General features: G+C 38.7%; 1 protein-coding gene across 20 annotated transcripts in view; it reads left to right on the forward strand.

Annotated features, from left to right (window-relative positions):
• RBMS3 (RNA binding motif single stranded interacting protein 3) overlaps nt 1–24,116 on the forward strand; it is a 797,532-nt gene that overhangs the window by 759,572 nt on the left and 13,844 nt on the right. For 19 of the 20 annotated variants that reach the window (XM_086365588.1, XM_086365575.1, XM_086365577.1 and 16 more), the window contains 2 exons: nt 10,153–10,233; nt 13,006–13,133. In XM_086365588.1, coding sequence (XP_086221714.1) covers nt 10,153–10,233; nt 13,006–13,133 — 209 coding nt within the window. Of the gene's footprint in view, nt 1–10,152; nt 10,234–13,005; nt 13,138–24,116 lie in introns of those variants that run through there. The other variant, XM_086365578.1, reaches the window with a different exon arrangement.

The following is a 24,116-nucleotide window of genomic DNA, read 5'->3' on the forward strand; positions in this document are numbered from 1 at the left end:
ATACTTTGAAACCAGATAAGATTGTCTGGAATCTCCAATCCTACGCCCTTTAGGAATCTACAGCTTTCATATAATCCCCTCTTTCTGCTCTGTCTACTCCACACTGTGCTGGTTCAGAAATTCACCCCTTTTTCCAGTTTTTCCACAAATATCAACCCAGAATAATATCAGGGAAGACTGGGTCATGTTGAGTAATGGACACATGATGGGCTTGTGAGCAGTTTCCAACTGAATGTATAGATGTGTCCCTGCACTTCAGATACCCTTCACTTTCTCCTCCCACCCTTCCTTCCTCCCCACGTGCTCCTGGGCACCGTGCTCTCCCACTTTCCTCTAGGTCTTCCTGGCTTCCTCCCTCTCCCTCTTTCTCAGAAACACAAGCTCCCTCCACTTATAACTATCTCTTCACATGTGTTAAGTGTCTGTTACCCCTGCTTTGGGACCCTCTTTTGATACCAAGTGTCTTATTAGTGTGATTACCAAGAGAAAAAAATGAACATTTCCTGCCTAAGCTGCATTTCTGACCCTGACAGACTATTAAGATAATGAAATTTCCATCTTCTCATAATAATAATACCAATAAAAATAAAATCAATAATAATGATGGTTCCTATTAGATTGTTTGTATACACCCAGCTCTGTGCTAAGAGCTTTGTATGCATTATCTGACTAATATTTCTCCATAAAACCTTTAGCGTATGAATGTTTGACTCCATTTTATGTTGCACTAGGAGATTTATGGCTGCAAACTGAGATCTTTCTGAACCATCATACAAAGCAACTCAAAGTAAACCGTGAGCAGTCAGATTTAGGTAAAGCTGAACATATGCTGTGGCTCACGATGATTCTAAGGCCTCAATGGGAGTGGGCTGAAATTTACCCCAAGATGATGTCCTTTGTCTATCCATTGTTTTACAGCTATTGTCAGACAAATTGTTCTTCACTTTCGGTGGCAAAACGTGGAATCTGGACCTTGGTACCAGACAGTCTCTTTCCTTCCAGTCCTCCCATCTCCTTGCCCTTAGCTCTTTACCCTGAACACATCCTTGGAAACAAGAATGGGGATCTCTTAGCTCAGCAGAAACGCCTCCATCATGCTTTTGTGCTGCCAGAGTTATATATGCTCACATGGACAGGGCAGGGCTGTTTAAATCTGTCTTTTTCTTTTTCCTTTCCTAAATAATATTGTACAGTTCCTAGAAGTAGTTTTCTCAAATAGCTTTATGCTCTACTTTTGCAGTTTTCAACTTACCGCCGCTTTATACGTTGTTCCTCGTTTGTAGAACATTGCCCCGTCTCTTCTGCTTCTCCTGCCTCCTTCTTACCTTCACTTGTCCCTGTGCATCTCAGATCAATATCTAACGTGAACATTCTAACCAGTCCTGTAGGCCAGGCTGCACATCTGAAAGTCTCTTGACTCAAAACCAAACACACAAATAAAGTATGTTTGTTGAGTCTCTTGGAGAGACTGAAGTTTGTTTTACAGGATAATTTAGAGTCACCTTTACCATTTCCTCCTGTTGACTTTGCCTGCTCCAGTTCACTGGGGTGGTTATTATTTATGATGTGTGGCCCCAGATGATTGAGAGGGAACGCTTCATGTGCCAATGGAGTTTGCTGTGTGTGTGTGTCTATCTGGATGAGTGCCTTTTCAGTTTGTCTCAAGTATCTTCACCTATAGCCTGATTTAATGCTTTAGGCACAAACTTAAGTAGAAAACAACACCGCTTTGAGGCACATTGAGGACTTTTATCTTCCTGACAAAGTCCTTCAGTTATTTCATTTCCAAAATAAAGAAGCAAACTCCATTTCCTGGAAAAAAGATTAAGTGAGCTCTGACAGCCTGAGGACATTAGTTGTTCATGTACATTTCTGAGAGAACTATCCAGGTCATTTTTAAAGTGGTTTCTTCTTGAAGCTTTCAAATTTAGAGACTGATTTAAGTAAATGTTGATTTGATCTCAACAGCTTCTCTCATTTGAAGAGCTCACTGCTTTACAGAGACTTTTAATTCTCTGCAATTCATAAATCATACTGATAAGCAAAGATAATAGAGAATGTTAAGAAGCAACAAAGAGGGTATAAACAGACAGGAAGTTCAAGTACAACAAGGGAAGCCTAACAGAAGAAAATAATAATAATATAAAATGCCAACTTACTCTTCCTGGATACTGTGGTAAATGTAAGATTTGCAATAATGAATAATTCATAAAAGTAAATACTTGATATATTTCAGATCATAAAGGAGAAAGGAACTACCCAGGGCATCCAGTGGGTTAGTAATGAAATCTGTTTTTTCTGGGCTCTATCAGTCCTGTTTCCTAACCCATGCTTTAAGACTACAGTTTACGCTTATTTAGTACTTAGTATGTACTAGGGTCTCAATATAATCTTACTGAATGTTGGTAATAAGCATTAAGAATATGTTTCTATTATTGGAATTTTACAACAGAATACCTTTACCTCTCGGTCTCCTTAGTTTCTCACTGGTGATCTCTGCTCTTTATGCCTTCCCCTTCTTTTACTTACCTTAGTGCACTGCCTATAATCGGTACGCAGTATAGAAGAGATGGCACTGAATGTCATTATCTTGTTCCAAAATTTAAATAGAAAGCGTTCAATATGTCACCATTAACTGTGAGGTCAGCTATAAATGTTTTGTTTGTAGCCTTCTATTCCTAGTTTCCATCTATCCCTAGTGTGCTAAGATATTTCTCATATGCAGATATTAGATTTTATAAAAGATATTTTAAGTCATCACAATGATCATATAATTTTCCTCTTTATTCTGTCAATATGGTGAATTAGTTGATTGACTTTCAAATGTTAAATCTACCTTGCAATCCTGAAATACATTCCACTTGAGCATTATATATATATGAGATGATTGGCTAAAGTTTTATTTAGGAGGTTTTTGTAAATGTTCATGAAAGACATTAGGTTATAGTTTTTTTTTTTCCTTCTTGTAATGTCTTTATCAATTTTTTATATAAGGAGTGTGCTAACTTCATGAGTGAAGTCCTCCTCCTTTAGTATTCTCTGGAAGAATTTATACAAGATTGGTACTATTTATTCCTTAAATGTTTGAAAAATTCTCTAGAGAACCCAGTTGAAGCTGAAGATTTTATTTTCGGAATGTTTTGGATTTCTAATTCATTTTTTTTTATATAATAAATGTAGAATGATGCAGATTTTTATTTCTTTTTGCATCCATCTTAATTGTGCTGTTCAGCAAATATGTGTATTTTATCTCAGCTGTCAAATGTATTGACATAAGTTTGCTCATAATATTCTTTACTATTTTTCTACTCACCTCCTCTCTCTACTAAGCCCAGGGAGGCTTGCATTCCTGCTACTCCACTATGAATATGCTTTTATAGTTGCCTCCATTCTAGTTCCCAGTTTTTAATCCGACTTCCTTATCTTGATCTCCTGAGTGGTCCTTGTGGTTCACAGAATCTCTCTTATCTTTCTCTACATTTTGTGATACCTATCACACACACAAAAAAGTTATTGAAGAGAGGGGAGGAAGGAACTCACGACATCTACACAGTTGTTTCGAGTTCAAATTTTAAGACACAGTTTCTTAATCAGCTAAATTTCTGTAGTATTCTCTTTTACTTTTGTTGCTACCACAATGATTTGTGCACGTGTTCAAACTTAACGGGCTTTGGCTTTTTGCAGTACATTCATGAAGACTGTTTTTTCCACACAGTTGAAGGCCTCCATAGCCTGTGATCACGTGGGGATGACTCCTTCTCCTTGTGGTTCAGTGGGTAGAGTTTTATAAGTTTCCCATTAAAAAAAAAACAACCCTCCAAGATTCTTCCTTGTCTCTTTCTTTGCTGTCTGGCAGCAATAAATGGGCCTCACTCCAGATTCAACAATGACCATCTGTATTTTTTGTCAAATAGTTTAATGCACACCTCTCAGGGTTATACTTAGTAACTGTTCTGGTGAACTATATAGGATGATGTAGGCTATATACCCTGGGCTCTGGTTTCTATCAAGCTCACTAACTGGTCTCCTTTTCTCTCCTCTTCAGGCACTTCTACTTCTAGAAGGTTAAGTCTGTGCTGCTGTCTGTATTCACATCTACCTAGTCTTTCGGGATAATTATTTTATCACTCAGCTGTCTACTTTGTACCTCCACTAGTACCTTAAAAGTCAAGAGGCTTTAAATTGAAACTAACATAAAAAACATTACCAAAACATACATTATCAGCGTTCTATGTGGGGTCCCACTTTACTCGCCAGCGTCTCATTGGCAAGAGCGGCAGAGCAGAGGAAACACTGAGCGGTGGACGTCCACGACGGAGTCCGTCCCTGACGTCCTCGTTAGTGGGTGGGGGCACTTTGCCCTTTCAGGGAGACCCTCTTCAGCTCTCTTCCTCTCTGCAGACTGTCATCCATCAAGTGACACGGAGACTTAGAAGACATTCCTAGAATTATACTCCAGGCAGCTTTTACTACTTAGCCAATGTAAGCGAGTGAAATGATACTAATTCTCTCCCCAGTTCTAAGATGACAGAATTTTGCAAATCCAAGCAGTATAACTGTGGGAACTCAGGTATCAGGAGTACCTTGACCTAATGTAACTCTGTGCCTCCCCCAAGCCACTCAGGCTATTTCCTTTATCCTCCAGCTTCTTTTGTGAAAGGAAACTTTGTATTAGATGGTCCCAACAGTGATTCATGCCTCAGGCTGTTAGCATCATCCAGTACCAATTTCCGCTTTCTCTGCTTAACTGCCTTCCCTCTATCCTTGTCAGTGACTATCTGAGTTTGATAAGACCTAAACAACTACTCTTGCTGAAGTTTGTTACACTGATTTTTGAATGTTATTGCAAGAACTGGCTCAGATGGTAAAGAATCCTGCAATGTGGGAGACCTGGGTTCTATCCCTGGGTCAGGAAGATCCCCTGGAGGAGGAAATGGCAACCCACTCCAACATTCTTGCCTGGAGAAATCCATGGACAGGGTCATAAAGAGTCAGACACCACTGAGCAACTAACTCACTTTACATAGCAAGGACTAGGCACACCCATTGAAGAACCTACATAATATAACAATAACCTCAAATGAGCAAGTTTGATTATTTTAGGAAATTTCAAAAATTGAAATGTGGGGATTCCCTTTGCTGTACAGATAAGTAAAAGGAAAACTTTGCCATCAGGAACTATATAAAACTTTCTAAAATCTTATTTTGCTTTGGGAGGGAAGTAAATCAGGAACTAAAAATTTGGAGTTTTCACTTTTTTGTTTCTTCAGAAATAATCAACGAGTCCATAGTAACAGAAATATTTTGTTCTAAATTAAATAAGTAAAAACACAATTCCTCTCTAACTTCATCATTTTTTTTCTCTCTTCATGTAACTATCTTGGTGATGCAGTGTCTAGACTTCTTGGAACAAGTGATGGAGTCTGGAATTTATTCTGTGGGTTTGAAAATGGCTATTTGGGTTTCCAGCATATGCCATGTGAAAACCCAGTGCTTTCAGAATATGTGAAAATCATCAACCTGTTTACCAAAAAAGACATATCCATGGAATGTCAAAACGTTGAGCTGCCACCAACGTTTTGAAATATATGGGGAAATATATGGGGAATTTATGGATTTATCCATTGTATCTATATCATCTCATTGTAATATGGTTCCCATCAGCCATTGTATCAAAAAAAAAAAAAGAAAGAAATATCAAAATGTATCAAAAAAAACCAGAATAAGTTGTACTCATGAAAGAATTATGGAAGATATTTTGTAGTTTTTGAGAAAAACCAGTAAAGTAAATTAGCTTAAAGGATAGACATCCATTCTTGTTTTGGTTTTAATAAGTAATCCACAGAAATGTATGAAGTCAAACAGCAGAGTTTTTATATCACAGGTCCTTCTTAGGTTTTAGTCATTTATTAGCTGGATAAAAAGAAAGCAGTCTTAGGCACTGAGATCTAAACCATATTTGTGCAGCCTGCATTGTCAATTCTGACTGTAGTTTATCTTTGGTCTTAAGGAAACCAAACTGAATGCTTGCAGAGGGAGTTCAGAGGTATTTCCACCAGTTACCTAAAGCTGAGAGTTGATCTTGCACATGGCTGTAGCCATTTCCTATAAGCTCCTGTGCCTAATTTTACAAGTCTGTCACATCTTGAAGCTTTACCCTAGAAAATATATGTCTACCACAGAAAAGTTTTACTGCAAAAGTTTATCGAGAGATAATAATAGTCTTACAGAGTATAAACTCCATAGCTTTGACTTATTTAAAATAAGCCTGTCCCTAATTTTAAAACAACATTCTCCAGCTCTGTTAGATTTTCTGACACCAAAAAAAACGAGCAACCAGAAAGGTTTTTCTTTTAAATAAAAAATATACAACACATTGAACTGAGCTGATTGCATTTGTACTAAAAATTCTCTATAAGTTCTGTTCAGAAGAGCAGCATAAAGTTAAATTATAAAATAAGCATAAGGGATAGTAGCTCTTCTAGAAGAAAATTAGGTATTCAGAATATAAAGTGAAAATTAAAAATCTATGGAAATGAAATGACAATAAAATGTTAAGGCATTATTATTCTATATCTCTTAATTGGAACTCCAATTATTAATGTTATTTTTTTAATTATACATGGCATATTATACATGGTCATGGGCTCCCCTGGTGGCTCAGATGATAGAGAATGTGCATGCAATGCATGAGACCTGGGTTCAGTCCCTGGGTTGGGAAGATCTGCTGGAAGAGGGCATGGTGACCCACTCCAGTATTCTTGTCTGGAGAACTCCCATGGACAGAGGAGCCCGGCGGGCTACAGTCCATGGGGTCATAAAGAGTTGGACACAACAGAGTGGCTGAAGCACACACACACAGTCATGATCGTGGAAACTCTTAGGATTTTATTTTAAACGTCATGAAGTTGACAGAAAAGTGGACTCAGTCCTACAGAACTGGAGTGCATTCACAGTATATCCCAGCTTGTCAGTATGTAAAATGGGTGAGCCATCCTGCCTAACTCAGTGTTGTTCTGAAGAGAAGATGACTGAGAATTTAAACTATAAGCACTTCAGTTTTGACTACTTTCATAACCTCATCAAATGCCATGGAAGGTGTGAAGATTTACAGATTCCTTCTACTCAATAGAACAGAGATGAGGTTTTGGATAACTCTGCATGATTTCAAGAAACTTATAGAAAAGAATCACACAAAACGCTTTCCACTAACTACACTACTTGAGAACCCTAGTTGGGCACAAGAGGTCTGAAAGTGAGGTGGATTCTCATGTGAAGTCATGGATAGTGCTCTGTGTGGCCCCAGCACATGCCCCTGTGTCTAATTCACAGAAAGTTCTTCTTAGCGACGTGGACACTGGACCAGGGGTGGGTCAGGCAGTATCCAGAGACACTGCCTTCTTATAAGAAGGACACCCACAGTCACTGATGACAATTGCAAAGTTTGGAATTACTACCTCTGGCTTAAAAAATACCAAGATCAGTGAGGGAGTATCCTCTGACTCCCTCAGAGTTGTACCTCTTGGAAAACCGTGACCAAAGCGTAGAACATGAGCCACAGAGAGTATTAACTCTATCGGTAAAAATATAGTCCCACTTTCTACACATCTACTAGGATTTCTGATATTTAATTAAACTTTTTCCAAAGTATATTCTTTAAAGTACTAGTTGTAAGCAAAATCAGTAGGTGCTAAAGAGAAAAAGGTTGAGAGACTGATTTAAAGTGCCATTCTTCTGTAAAACCTGATTTCTCAGAGTTTTAAAATTCTGTGTCTATAGCAAAGAGAGCTTTCCAGGTGTCACTAGTGGAAAAGAATCCCCCTGCCAGTGCAGGAGATGCAAGAGACATGGGTTCGGTTCCTGGGTTGGGAAGATCCCCTGGAGAAGGAAATAGCAACCCGCTCCAGTATTCTTGCTGGGAAAATCCCATGGACAGAGGAGCCTGGTGGGCTACAGTCCATGGGGTTGCAAAGAGTAGGACACAACAGAGCATGCACGCAGTCATATCCAAGAGGCTACATTATGCAGAATTGCTCAAATGCACTGAAACACAGAAAGCTTTTTTCCCCCAGCTGAGGTAACATTCTAAAAAAAAAAAAAAGGCATAGGTAATAGTAAATTAAGAGATGCTTAAAACCCGTAGGACACAAGCAAACCACCCATCTGAAATGGCCAAGGAACTGTTACCTCCAACACTTTCTGGGACAATTTTGTTGGCAAAGCAGACACTTGCCATGGGTGCTAGATATGAAATAATATTTGCTGAAATGTGACTCCAGAGGTCTGTACTTTTTTGAAAAACTGACAGCAGTTGGATCCCCGAGTAACTGTCTGCTTAAGAACACAGGGACAGTGATGAGCAGAGTGGGCTAATGTATTTAAAAGTTACATGAACACTTTATAGGGGTGGGGAAGTCTCTATACAGAATTCAGAATGATCAATGGCTAAGAGGCATACAAGATGTGTAATTGGAAACGGAAGACTTTCTTCGCATAGCCTTTTTATTCAGCCACTGAACAGTTTTTCTACTAAATACCAGGCACAGCATAGGATGTTGGAAGATGCAGGCATACGTAACACTTGGTCCATGCCTTAGGAAAATGAGAGCCTGGACAATTTTAATAGAAGAGTGATGAACTCTGTGAGAGCACAGAGCATGGGGTGCAGAAATCTCTGATAAGTTTCAGCTATGAAGCTAAACTAGTAATATCCCCAAGCCTTGCAAACGGTTGTCCTTAGTCCACATTACAAGGTTGTTTTTGTACTGATAGGAATTGCATGCAGTTGTTATCAGCAGTAACACATGGATTACGGGCAGCAGTTTGGCTTGTTTGATTTAGGGTTGCTTCACTAAGGTTGTCTCTATTTTCAGCAAACAGAATTAGGAGGACAGTGCTCGTTTAGGATGGAGAAGCATTTGTCCAGAGTTGCTCTATTTCTCCATGAATAGTAAACAACATCTGATGAGCCAATCTCCATTCAGATTATTTCCCTGCATTCAGAATTATCATGCCTCTTGGATACTGAAAGTACCTATCAATGCATAACATTGTAATTTAGATTTTGCATATTTATGGGTGCCCTTCATATGTGAACGTAGCGACTTTAGAAGAATAAAGAATCATGGGCTTGTTGTTTCCATAAGAATTGTTTCAATGAAACTGTGTTTTGAGAAGCCTTGTTTTCATTAGATGATTCTGGCTCTGAAATTTTGTGATGATGAAGTTTAGAAACTCAGAAATACAGTTGATTCCATGGAAGATTCCACCCTCAAAAGAGTAGAACCTCAACTTGTCAGAGGCTATGTATAATAGAAACAGGAATATGGGCCATGCTTTGTGCTTACAGAGGTGGGCATATAATTTTTCTGCATCTTCAATTTTTTGTTGCCATAATACATGTTATCCCCAACACATATTTTACTGAATATTTTACTGAATTACTACAACTTAGTGAAAAATGATTGAACTATTGTATCATTCATTTAGATGAAGAAAATTTAGAGAATTAAATGAGTGGAAAAGGAAATACTGTCAGTGACATGGAGTGGGGGGAGGATAAAAAAGCAATTTCAAGATGATCTGGAACACTATTTATTTATTAAAAAAAAAGCTATCAAATGACAAAAGAATTTATAACATTTGCCAATTGTGATTGTTGGTAGATAAGTATTTCTTACATTAGCCCTCTATTTTAGTTAGAAAAGAATTATTTTTCATAATTTTCATTTATTTATTGATTATTGATTATTCATGATTTATTCATTCAACAAATAATCTGTTGAGAGCCTACTATGTGCTAGCAGTAAAATGGAGGAAAAAACAGAGGTCATCCCTGCCCACCTGGCAGGCATTTGTGTTTTGGATGTGAAAGTGAGATGTTTGGGAGCTAATGTAGAATGTTCAGGACAACATGAGGGGGTGGGAAGAATGAACTTGTACTGATGCTGGAGAGGTGGGCTTCTGTTGGTTCTGAATCAATAAGAGATGGCTATTCTATACTGCTAGAAACTGCATTATTTTCGGTCAAAATAGACTTTAAGTTTAATCACGCACTGGCGGGGGCCACACATGGAAAAGTCTTATGTGCTGTCACTGTTCCTGCCGGCCGCATGCCCAAGTTCATCTGCATTTCTCTTTGATTTCCTCCAGTACATGACTGCCGCGGCTCCTATGCAAGGGACCTACATCCCCCAGTACACGCCTGTGCCTCCGACAGCTGTTTCCATTGAAGTAAGTCCGTCTCTTCTTACAGAACGAGGTTAGGAAGATAAATCTCAGCCTCGAGCACCAGGGCCCACTGTAAACCCCCCAAATCCTTAGTGGTGATTGTTGTGCTACTTGAAAGTTTGCAGTTGCAAGCTCATTCTGTCAAAGTATGGACTTTACTTGAACACGCCTTTGCCTTGCTTTGCACAGGACACAAGCAAATTTGGTATCCAGGTCTCAGAGGAACGCCACTATTTTTTTAAATGTTTTATTTTATTTTTTAACTTTACAATATTGTATTGGTTTTGCCATATATCAACATGAATCCGCCACAGGTATGCTTAGAGAAAAGACCAAAGATCAAATAACTACTCCATCAAATGTGAGCCACAAACAATCAGAAAGAGGAAAGGAAACATTTGAAGCCTTTTGAATAAGCCCGTTCTCCGATGCCCTGTTACTCCAACGGTACTCCCTAAACCAACATGAGCAGCACCACCTGAGAGCCTGTTAGAAATACAAACTTCCAGACTCTACCTGGATCTACTGAATTAGAATTTGCATTTTCACAAGAGCCCTTAAGGATGAAGGCGCACATTAAAAATTAAGAAGGACTGGATTAGAGCAGTGGTTCTCAAATTTTTCTGCATGTTGAAATTACTTCAAGATTTTTTTTTTTTAAATAGTGATTTTTGCCAGAGTCTGATGTGGTCCAGGCTGTGGACTGCACCTGAGAATTTTTAAAGGATGCCAGGTGATTCTTTTGTGTACTAAAGACGAAGGACCACTGCTCTCACCAGTGAACCTTGATGGGACTGTGGCGTCCTACAGACAAAGGAGGAGAACGTACCACTCTGGTTGGTGCAGACCATGAGTGATAAAGTCATGCTGGCCTTGCTGGGAGCTTTCTCCTCTCCTCTCTCTCCACTGGGCTAAATCCATTTCCTCTATACACTGTTTTACTGGACAGAGCCAGAAAGATACTGGATAGGAGGGGCATAGAGCTATGAGGACAATGGTGAGAACTCAGAGGTATAGACTTCTCCCTGCTCCCGGCCCTCCTTCACCTTCTCCTGATGCCCATTTGCTGTTATGGTCACAGTGGATGTCTTCCATCAGCTGGGACTCCTCTGGAGTCCAGCTGTTGCTGCTCCTCACGTCGGTACCACTCAATGTGGGAGACCAGCATGACTCTTCCAACCTCTGGAGCCACACAGATTAGGTGAAATTTTGAGAGACGAAATTGGATCTTTTCAAAATATATGTTTGTTTGCTTGTTTTTGGTGTGTTACCGATGTTTGCTAGTACCAAGATTTGGGAAGCACAGACATTTAAGAGGACAGTACCGTGTCATTTAGGAAACCGAGGAGGAAAAACGTGTTAATCTTTTATGTGTTCCAGACCTATAAGCCCTTGAGAATGTTTCACTATTAAAGAGGTTTTAATTAGCTTTTCAGATTTTCGAGAGTATGTGATTAAAATATATGTTCTTTGCTAGATTTAGCTATCAAAACCCATCTAATCCATGAGAAAAAATTATGAATCTAGACATCATAGGTGGCCTTAAGCATCGATGTCTGCCACATATCTGCATCTCTCTATCTGTACACCAAATGTGGGTGCTTATCTACAGAATTTGAGGTTTTTGCTGACTCTAAAACAAGGAGACACACTTAAGAGTATTGCTTATTGGAAACAGTCTAATATATCAATAAATCTGAGATTTAAAAAGAAGTATACCACTAAGAATTATATAAGCATACCCTGATATAGTGCCTTGAGTTGTGCTTATAAAGGAAAGCACTGATTCATTTTCTGTGTCAAAACAGTCATTGAAAATTCACCAGTATTCATACAAGTCAATGCAGGTAGGAAACTCAGAAAACTGTGTAATACCATACAGTAGATTAGGGGTGAAAAAATATTGAATTCATAAAGGGAGAATTTTCACATTTTGAGGAGCAATTTCAGGGAACTTCTGTTAAGGACAGAACATTGATCAAAAGCCTGTATCTCTGCAGAAGTCCAAGGCTATAATATAAGTACAACCAGGAGAATGTAGTCATATGGATTCTCTCCCTAGGTTGACTAACTACCAAACCTTTCTCAGAACCAAACATAACTTCTGAGTGAGGATCAACTCAAGAAATCCATTCTTGTTGGCATCTGTGAGAAATGGAAGCCATCAAAAGGCTAAAGGAAGGAGCAAATCAAAATTAAGGATGTTAGTTTCTTTTTCTGAAACCTCTAAATGAATCCCAGTTCATGTCGAGAAAAATAAAAGTAAATAAGACAAATCAAATTCCTTAAGGGAAAGCATATTTGACAATGTCCTTTTAGGAAGAATCCAAACCTGGATATAGATTTTTATTAGTAGTAAGGTCCATTGTTTTGCCAGATTGTAGAGACAGGGTAGAGAAATTTATTCCCAGGAAAATGCTCAAATGTATAAGTTTTTATAGGAATTCTGCATGCTCTTTTTTAATTAAGGAATTATTATTTAGTGTGGCTACAGGCAGCTGCAGTTTAAAAGTTCTACCTGCAGGCAAAATGATTTCCTGATCATTTGACTGCTATAGGGTCTTCTGATGGCAAGTCTTCTTGGCGACACATGGAGGTAAATTCCTCAGATGAGTTCTGTGGGTTTTCTGCTGGTGTTTATTGTGGCTTTATGTAGCCGAGTGCAACTCCACACAAGCCCAGTGCCAGACAGCACGGGGATGTGCCCTACAGTCCGTCCGCAAGGAGCCCTTCTGCTCAAGCCAGTGAGGTCCTATGTCCTTGTTGTCTCCACAGGGTGTTGTGGCTGATACCTCTCCCCAGACAGTGGCACCTTCGTCCCAGGACACGAGTGGTCAGCAGCAGCAGATAGCAGTGGACACAGCCAGCGAGCATGCATCTGCGTATTCCTACCAACAGTCCAAGTAAGTGCTGGCTGTGCTAAACTCTGTCCCTCCAGATCTGCCATCTGGACTTCACCCTCTCATGTGGCATCTGCTGGCTTTAGCTGCGGTAGAGACCATGCCAAAGCCAGTGACAAAATTTAGTTCATGATTCTGCGGGTTGGCATTTGGGCGAACTTCAGGCAAATGCTTCTCCTGCTCTTGACGGGGCTTCTGTGAGCATCTGGGCACAGCAGCTGAACATCACAGTTCCGCTTCTGGGCGTCGGTCGTCTGATGGCTGTGGGATGGATAACATGGAGCTAGGTGACGCTGACCATGGAAGTCTCAGAATTCAGAGAACAGCAAGAGGTGCCCAGATGACCAGCATGTTTTCAGTCCCATAGGCCAAAGCAAATCATCTGGCCAACCCCAAAGATAATGTAGGAATTCACTACCGAGAGGAAGGGGCATTGTAGCCATTTTTACAAAACAATTCTATCACATGTACTTTTGGAAACACTGCAGTGTTCCCACTTGACACTGCAGTGTGCCTGAACTGCGGTCTTGGTGTCATTCTTAAACAAAGACAGCAGCATGCCCCTGGCAAGAGTGCTTCAAGCTTACCCAGCAAAACAGTTTATGAAAATGAGTATGGAAAAATATAAAACCATATGGAGTAGAGATTCAGGAATTAAATGGCAAAGCAAAAATCAGGGAGTCAGAATTACTGCTGACAAGCCTTGAGTCACTTAGAAAGCCAAGTACAGTTGGCTTTGTGTGGAATATCATGGAGATTAAAATTTGAGTGGTTTTGATGGAAACCGAAGGAATTAACAGAACTTCAGTCTATATACAGAAGTTCTCTCATGGTAACTGTTCTACTTTGTAGGTGATGGTCAAAGCCCTGCTGGATAGAGAATTCCCAAAGACTCTTCCTGTTTGCAGAAGAGTGGTGCAAATGAGTGGTGCTCATTTCTTGATCATAAGTTTTCTTTGCTCTCAATTCACATTTAGCGATTTGTTGTTAAAAGATTTAATCACGTTAATGGCACCTTCTGTATGTGGTTTCAAGTCTCAAGTGGACCCTCCAAATTAAATGTGCTAGAGGAACAGTCCCCAGCCTTTTTGGCACTGGAGACTGGTTTTGTGGAAGACAGCTTCCCATGGATGGGGAGGGGCGGTGAGGGGGTGGTTACATTCACTGCGTGCTTTATTTCTATTATCATCACACTGTCATATATTTACACAACTCACCATAGTGCAGAATCAGTGAGAACCCTGAGCTTGTCTTCCTGCAACTAGACGGTCCCTTCCGGGGCAATGGGGAATGACTATAAGTACAGATGAAGCTTCGTTTGCCACTCACCTACTGCTGTGCAGACCGGTTCCTAACAGACCATGGACTGGTACTAGTCCGTGACCTGGGGGTTGAGGACCCTGGTGCTAGATATGACTTAACCTTACAAATACAAGGTATTATTTTATCATTACTGCTACTACTACTATCAATATTATATAATGATTTATATATATATAAATATATAAAACTTTCAGGAAATACCTATAGCAAATAATGCATTTTGGTTTTTTTATTAGGTTTTTAATTTTTATCTTATATTGCAGTATAGTTGAATGACAATGTGTTAGTTTCAAATGTACAGCAAAGTGATTCAGTTTTACTTACACATATATCTATTCTTTTTAAAATTCTTTTCCATTTAGGTTATCACAGAATATTGAGTAGATCTCCCTGTGCTATACAGTAGGTCGTTGTTCCTCATCTGTTTTAAATATGTATATGTATATGTCCATACCAAACTCCCAATTTATCCCTCCCCCAGCCACCATTTTCCCCTCTGGTAACCATGAGTTTACTAAGTCTGTGAGTCTGTTTCTGCTGTATAAATAGGTTCATTTTTATCATTTTTTTAGATTGTGCTAAACTACATCATCTGCTATTTGTCTTTCTCACTCTGACTTGCTTCACTTAGTATGATAATCTCCAGTTCTGGCATGTTGCTACAAATAGTTTTTTTTTCATCTTTTTAATAGCTGGGTAATGTTCCATTGTGTATATATGTGCATCTTCCTTATCCACTCATCTGTAGATGGACATTAAGGTGCTTCCACGTCTTAGCTATTGTAAACAGAGCTGCAGTGAACACAGGGATGCATGTACATTTTTGAACCATGCTTTTCTCTGGATATAAGCCCAGGATTGGGATTGTTGGGTATATAGTAGTTCTGTTTTTAAAGAAATATCAATGTTGTTTTCCACAGTGGCTGTATCAATTTACATTCCCACCAAGAGTGTAAGAGGGTTTTCTTCACACCCTCTCCAGCGTTCATTGTTTCTAGACTTTGGATGATGGCCATTCTGCCAGCTGTGAGGTGACACTCATTGTGGTTTCTACTTGCATTTCTCTAAGAATGAACACTGTTGAGTGTCTTTTCATGTGCCTCTTGGCCATCCGTCTGTCTTCTTTGGAGAAACACCAGTGTAGGTCTTCTGCACATTTTCTGATTGGGTTATTTTGTTCTTTTTTATATTGAGCTGCATGAGCCATTTATATACTTTAGAAATTAATCCCTTTTTTGGCCACATCATTTGCAAATATTTTCTCTCATTCTGTGCATTGTCTTTTTATTCTGTTTATGGTTTACTTTGCTGTGCAAGAACTTTTGAGTGTAATTAAGTCCCAGTAAACAATAATGGTTCAATATGGGAAGGTTGTACCTTTCTAAGAATTTGCCCATTTTTTCTAGGTTGTCCATTTTATTGGCATATAGTTGCTCTATTTATATTTGCTTTTTGCATCTGTTATTTTAGAAGATGGGCCAAAAAAGATATTGCTGCAATTTATGTCTGAGTGTTCTTCCTATGCTTTCTGCTAAGGGTTTTATAGTATACAGTCTTACATCTCTGTCCTTAATCCATTTTGAGTTATTTTTGTGTATGGTATTAAATAATGTTCTAATTTTGTTCTTTGTATGTAGCTGTCCAGTTTTCCCAGCATCATTTACTGAAGAGACTGTTTTTTACCCATTGTAAAGCCTTGCCTCCTTTCTCATAGCTTAATTGATCACACGTGCATGGGTTTACTTCTGGGCTTTGTCACCTGCTCCACTGATCTGCCTTTCTGCTTTTGTGCCAGTACACAGCTGTGCAGTGTAGTTTGAAGTCAGGGAGCCTGATTCCTCCAGCTTCTTTTTTCTTTCTCAAGGTGGCTTTGACTACTTGGGGCCTATTATGTCTCCATACAAGTTTTAAGATTGTTTTTTGTTCTAGTTCTATAAAAATGCTATTGATAATTTGATAGGCATTGCATTGAATCTCAAGATTGTCTTGGGAAACATAGTGATTTTGACAATATTGATTCTTCCAATTCAAGAACATGGTATATATGTATCTCTTCATCTGTCAATGTCATCCTCAATTTCTTTCATCAAAGTGTTAATAGTTTTTGGAGTACAGGTCTTTTGCTTCATTAGGTAAATTTATTCCTAGGTATTTTATTATTTTTGATGTGATGGTAAAAGGAAGTGTTTCCTTAATTTCTCCTTTTGATCTTTCCTTATTAGTACATAGGAATGAAACAGATTTCTGGGTATTGATTTTGTATTCTACTTTAACCAAATCACTGATGAGCTCTAGTAGTTTCCTGATAAAATCTTTGGATTCTCTGTGTTTAGTATCATCTTATCTGCAAAGAGTGATAGTTTTACTTATTTTCTAATGTGGATTCCTTTTATTTCTTTTTATTTTTCGACTAATATATCTAGAACTTCCAAATTCTGTGGAATGAAAGTGATGAGAGTGGGCATCCTTTTCTTGTTACTGATCTTAATGATGAAACTGAAAGCATTTCCTCTGAGCATGATGTTAGCAGCAGACTTGTCATCTATAGACTTCATTATGTTGACGTATGTTTCCTCTATGCCCACTTTCTGCAGAGTTTTTATCATAAATGGGTGTTGAATTTTGTCAAAAACTTTTCTGCATCTATTGAGATGATCATATGGTCCTTATTCTTCAATTTGTTGATTGATTTGCATATATCAAAGAAACCTTGAAACCCTAAGATAAATCCCACTGGATCCTGGTTTATGACCTTTTAATATATTGTTGGATTCAGTTTGCTATCTAGTATTTTGTTTATGATTTTGCATCTATGTTCATCAGTGATATGGGCCTGTAATTTGCTGTTTTCATGGTGGTATTACCTGGTTTTGGTATCAGGGTGATGTTGATCTCATAGAGTGAGCTTGGGAGTGTTCCTTCCTCTGCAATTTTTTGCAATAGTTTCAGAATAGCCATTAAGTCTTCTATAAATGTTGGATAGAGTTTGCTTGTGAAGTCATCTGGTCCTGGACTTTTGTTTCTTCAGAGTTTTTTAATCACAGTTTCAATTTCAGTACTTATGATTGGTCTGTTCATATTTTCAGTTTCTTCATGGTTCAATATAGGGAGATTGTACCTTTCTGAGAATTTGTCCATTTCTTCTAGGTTGTCCATTTTATTGGCATATAGTTGCTTATGGTAGTTGCTTATCCTTTGTATTTCTGTGGTATCCACTGTAACTTCTTCCTTTTCGATTATAATTTTATTGATTTGAGCCCTCTTCGTTTTTTTTCTTGATGAGTCTAACATTTTATCAGTTTTATCTTTTCAAATATTGTTTCATTTATTTCTCCTCTGATCTTTATGCTTCCTTTCCTTCTACTAACTGTGGATTTTGTTTGTTCTTCTTTCTCTAGATGCTGTAGGTGTAAGTTTAGGTTGTTTTAGACTTTTCTTGTTTAATGAGGTAAGATTGTATTGCTATAAACCTCCGTCTTGGAAAGGCTTCTGTTATGTCCCATAGGTTTTGGATAACTTTGTTTTTGTTGTCATTTGTGTTTATATATTCTTTTATTTCCTCTTTGATTTCTTCAGTGGCCCTTTGGTTGTCTGGTAACACATTGTTTAGTCTCCACGTGTTTGTGCTTTTTTATAGTTTTTGACTATAATTTACTTCTAATATCATAGTGTTTTGGCAAGAAAAGATGCTTGATATGATTGATTTTCTTAAATTTACCGAGGCTTGATTTGTAGCCCAATATGTAGTCTATTCTGGAGCATGTTTCATGTGGAGTTGAGAACTGTATTCTGCTGCTTCTGGAGGGAATGCCCTATAAATATCAGTTAAGTCCATCTGGTCTAACGTGTCACTCAAGGTTTTTGTTTATTGATTTTCCGTCTGGATGATCTGTCCACTGAAGTAAGTAAGGTGTTAAAGTCCCCGCTATTATTGTGCTATCGTCAATTTCCCCATTTATGGCTGTTAGCATTTGCCTTATATACTGAGGTACTCTGATGTTGGATACATGTGTATTTACAAGTGTTACATCTTCTTGGATTGATCCCTTAAATATAATGCAGTGCCTTCCCTATCTCTTATAATACTCTTATAATACTTATAATAATACTTATAGTACTTATACTTACTTATAATATTTATACTTATTTATAATACTTATAATACTCTTATAATACTTATAATAATACTTATAATAATGCTTATAGTACTTATACTTACTTATAATATTTATACTTACTTATAACACTTATAATACTCCTATAATACTTATACTTATTATAACCTCTCATAATACTTATGAGTATTTCCACTCCAGCTTTCTTTTGACTTCCATTTGCATCTAGTACCTTTTTACATCCTCTCACTTGCAGTCTCTGTGTGTCCCTAGTCTGAAGTGGGTGTCAGGTACAAAGCACATCTATGGCTCTTATTTTTGTGTTCATCCAGCCAGTCTGTTTCTTCTGGTTGGAGCATTTAATCTATCTACAATTAAGGTAATTATCAATGTGTATTTTCCTATTGCCATTTTCTTAATTGTTTCAGATTTGCTTTTGTGGGTCTTCTTTCTTCCCTTCTTTTATTCTTTTGTGATTTGATGACTATCTTTAGTGTTGTGTTTGGGTTGCTTTTTCTTTTTTGCATGTCTATTGTAGTTTTTTGGTTTGCAATTCTGATGACGTTTTGATATAGCCGTCTACATATATACTAGACTGTTTTAAGTTGTTTCTCTTTTAATTTCAAATACATTTATAATATCCTGCATTTGTGTCCTTTTCACAATTGCTGGTTTTGATATATTTGTGTGTGGATGATTTCCTAACTTTCCTGTTGAGTGAGTGAAGTCAGTCGTGTCCAGCTCTTTGCAGCCCCATGGACTGTAGCCTGCCAGGCTCCTCTATCCATGGAATTTTCCTGGCAAGGATACTGGAGTAGGTTGCCATTTCCTTCTCTAGGAGATCTTCCTGACCTAGGAATCAAATCTGAGTCTCCCACACTGCAGGCAAACTCTTTACCATCTGAGCCACCAGAGAAGCCTTAACTTTCCTGTATGTTACCCTTTATCCAAGGGTCTTTCACTTATAATTTTCTTGTTTCTAGTTGTAGGCTTTTCTTTTCCACCTAGAAAAGTGCCTTTAGCATTTAAGACTTATTTGGTCGTGAATTCTCTGAGTTTTTGCTTGTGGGTAAAACTGTTGATTTCTCCATCAAATCTGCATGAGAGCCTTGCTGGATAGAGTATTCTTGCTTGTAGGGTTTTTTCCCATTCATCATGCCACTTCCTTCTGGCCTTGAGAGCTTCTGCCAAAAAATCACCTGATAGCCTTATGGAGGTCCCCTTGTATGTTATTTGTTGCTTTTCCCATGTTGCTTTTAATAACTCTGTGTTTAATTTTTATTAGTTTGATTACTATGTGTCATGGCACGTTCCTCCTTGGGTTTATCCTGCATGGGACTCTCTGCACTTCCTGAACATGGGTGACTGTTTCCTTTCCCTTGTTAGAGAAGTTTCCGGCTATAATCTCTTCAAATATTTTCTCGAGTTCATTCTCTTTTCTCTTCTTCTCAGACCCCTATAACGCAAATGTTGGTGCGTTTTGTTGTCCCAGAGCTCTCTGATACTGTCCTCCTTGCTTCTTATTCTTTTTTCTTTGTTCTGTGGCAATGATTTCCACTCTGTATTCCAGCTCACTTATTTGTTCTTCTGACTCAGTTATTCTTCTAATCATTCCTTCTAGTGTATTTTTCATTTTAGGTTTTGTATTGTTCATCTCTGTTTCTTCTTTAAATCTTTTATTAAAAATTTCTTGTATCTTCTCAGTCTGTGCCTCCATACTTTTGAGATTTTGTATCTTTACTGTTGTTACTCTTAATTTCGTTTTTAGGTAGGCTGCCCATCTCCTCTTCATTTAATTGTTCTTTTGGGGCTTTGGGGTTTTTTATCTTTTTCCTTCATCTGCAGTTTATTTCTCTGTCATCTGATTTTTGTCTAAATTTTTGTCTTTGTGGTCTCCTTTCTGCAGACTGCAGGATTGTAGTTCCTCTTTCTTCTGGTGTCCATCCACTGGTGGGTAAGGTTGGTCCAGGGGCTGGTGTAGGCATCCTGTTGGGAATGACTGGTGCCTGCCCTCTGGTGGCTTGAGCTGGGTCTTGTCCCTCTGATGGGCAGGGCAGGGTCAAGAGATGTGTTTGAGGTGGCTGTGAGCTCAGTAAGACTTTAGGCAGCCCTTTTTTTTTTTTTTTAATCTTTTATGGAAATTTCTTTCTTAATATATCTATTTTATTGAAGTATAGTTGACTTACAATGTTTCAGGTGCACAGCAAGGTGATTCAGTTATACACATACACATATAGTATTTTTCAATTTATTTTCCATTATAGGTTATTACAAGATATTGACTGTAGTTCCCTGTGCTACACAGTAAACCTCTGTTGCATATCTGTTTTTTACTTAGAAATCTAGCATTCTGTTCATACTAAGTCAAGCAAATGGAATCAAAATGTCATACACTTTTTAGACAAAATTAATAAGTTCTCTAAAATATATATATTATACATATTATTATATATATGTATACAAAGTTCTATTCTACTACACTTAATAAAGGCTCGAGAAAGAACATTAAAAAAAAAGAAGAGATGGGGAAATTGGAACACATAAACTAAATGAAATGGGAGCTCTGAATACAAAATAGAAAAAGTGAAACAAACTAGACAAAAGTAAAAGATCATCATAATAGTTTGGTTGTTTTTAAACATGGCTGCTCAGTAGAAACATATCTGGAGCTCTGGAGGAAAAAAAATCATTACCTAGGCATTTATATTTTTAAAAAAACTCCAAGATAATTCTGATATGCATCTAGACTTTAATAAGTGATTACAGGTTTTTCTATTAAATGGTACTTTTGGTGATATAGAGTTCTGTTATTTTTCTGTTGACCAATCATGATACAATGGTATTAAGTGAGTAACAGTTCCATAATCACAATAGTAAAATACTGTTTATCAGTTTTTAAAATCAATAGCCTGATACAATAATGAAAGATAATTACAATTGCAAGCCATAATGGGAACATGATTAATTTAACAATATAAAATATTCACATGCAGTTTGAGGGGTCAAGCAGAGTGATGTGGTAAGTGGAGTTGCATACATGCACATATTTTCATCTGCCCAGCCAGTCTATGTCTTTTGGTTGGTGAATTTAACCCATTTACATTTCAGGTAATTATTGATATCTATGATCCTATTACCGTATTCTTTTTTGGGGCTTCTTTTCTGTAGGTCTTTTCCTTGTCTTGATTCTCCTGCCTAGAGAAGTTCCTTTAACATTTGTTATAAAGCTGGTTTGGTGGTGCTGAATTCTCTCAACTTTTGCTTGTCTGGAAAGCTTTTGATTTCTCCATCAAGTCTGAATGAGAGTCTTGCTGGGTAGAGTATTCTTGGTTGTTGGTTCTTCCCTTTCATCACTTTAAATTTATCCGGCCATTCCCTTCTGGCTTGTAGAGTATTTGTTGAGAAATCAGCTGATAGCATGATGGGAGTTCCTTTGTATGTCATTTGTCACTTTTCCCCTGTTGCTTTTAATGTTTTATCCTTATCTTTAATTTTTGTCAGTTTGATTACTACATGTCTCAGTGTGTTCCTCCTTGGGTTTATCCTGCTTGGGACTCTCTGTGCTTCCTGGATTTGGTGGACTATTTCATTTCCCATGTTAATGAAGTTTTTAGCTATTACCTCTTCAAATATTTTCTCAGTTCCTTTTCTCTCTCTCTTCTCCTTCTGAGACCCCTAGAATACAAATGTTGGTTCGTTTAATGTTGTCCCAGAGGTCTTTTAGGTTGTCTTCATTTCTTTTCACTCTTTTTTCTATATTCTGTTTTGCAGCAGTGATTTCCACTGTTCTGTCCCCCGGGTCACTCATCTGTTCTACTGCCTGGGTTATTCTGCTATTGATTTCCTTCTAGTGTATTATTCATCTCTGTTTGTTTGTTCTTTAGTTCTTCAGTAAACATTTCTGCATTTTCTTCATTGTTTTCCGAAGATCCTGGATCATCTTCACTATTATTATCCTGAATTCTTTTTCTGGAAGGTTGCCTATCTCCACTTCATTTAGTTTTTCTGGGGTTTTATCTTGTCCGTTCTTCTGGGACATAATGTTCTGCTTTTTCATGCTGATTAACCTTCTGTAATGTGGTTTTGTTTTAGTCTTTGTTGGAACTGTGGTTCCTCTTGCTTCTGTCTGCCTTCTGATGGAGGAGGCTAAGAGGCTTGTGTAAGCTTCCTGATGGGAGAGACTAGTGGTGGGAAAAACTGGGTCTTGCCCTGGTGGGCAGGACATTGCTCAGTAAAGCTTTAATCCAATTGTCTGCTGATGAGTGGGGATGTGCTCCCTCCCTGGTGGTTGTTTGGCCTGAGGCCACCCAAGCCCGGAGTCTGTGGTCTCTATGGTAGGGTTAATGGTGACCTCCAAGAGGGCTTATATGAAGAGGGACCTTCCCAGACTGCTTCTGCCAGTGCCCTCATCCCCATGGGGAGCCCCTGTGGACCCATGCCTCCACAGTAGTTTTGGTTCAGTCTGCTGTGAGATCATTGCTCCCTTCCTCTGGGTCTTGATGTGCATAAGATTTTGCTTGTGTTCTCTAAGACTGGAGTCTCCATTTCCCTCAGTCCTGTGGAAGTCCTATAATCAAATCCTGCTGGCTTCAAGGTCAGATTCCTGGGAAAGTTCCAGTCCCTCAGTCAGATCCCTAGGCTAGGAAGCTTGATGTGGGGTTCAGAACCTTCACAATATTGGGAAAACTTCTTTGGTATTATTGTTCCCCAGTTTGTGGGTCACCCACTGGGCAGGTATAGGATTTGATTTTATTGTGATTGTGCCCCTCCTACCATCTCACTGTGGCTTTTTTGTCTTTGGACGTGGGGTATCCTTTTTCATTGGGTTCCAGCATCTTCTTGTCAATGGTTGTTCAACAGCTAATTGAGATTTTGGTGCTCTCACAGTAGAAGATGAGAGCACATCCTTCTACTCCACCATCTTGAACCTGAGGTCCAGCCTGTCTTCTGATGGGTGGAGCTGTGTTCCTGCCTTGCTGAGGCTTTCCAGCACTGGAGCATGCAGGCTGCTGGGTGGGGCCCAGTCTTTGTGCCAATACGGGGATCTATGGAAGAGTTCATGCTGATCAGTAGTCCCTCTGGTCTCTGCTATGGTGTCCTTGCCCCCACAATGAGCTACAGCCAACCATCACCTTCCCAGGGGGCCCTCCAAGATCCCTGAGTAGGTCAAGTCCAAGGTCCTGTGGAGGTAATGCTCTGTGTGAATTCCAGTGCATGTGGCACCTTATGCTCTTCCTCCAAGAGTGGAGTCTCTATTTGCCTCCACCCTGTAGAGCTCTTTCATTCAAGCCCTGCTGAACTTCACAGCTAAATGCTCGGGGGTTCTTGCTCTAAGCTTCTGATACCAGATCCTCAGACTGTCTTGGAGGGCTATTTTTATGATGGAGCTTCCCTGTATAGCCTTCACAGGTTTAATATTTTTTGGTGCAAGTGCTGTTTTTAGTTTGGCTATCTGCTACCCATTTCCTCATGGTGTGCTGACTGATGTGCTGACCAGAGCCTGTACTGGATGTGGAGCAGAGCTTTCCCTTTCCCTGAGCTCAGGGGC

Source organism: Bos grunniens, chromosome 22, assembly GCF_055505025.1.
Source record: "Bos grunniens cultivar Pamir isolate PY7600 chromosome 22, Bosgru_T2T1.0, whole genome shotgun sequence".
Lineage (NCBI taxonomy): Eukaryota > Metazoa > Chordata > Mammalia > Artiodactyla > Bovidae > Bos > Bos grunniens.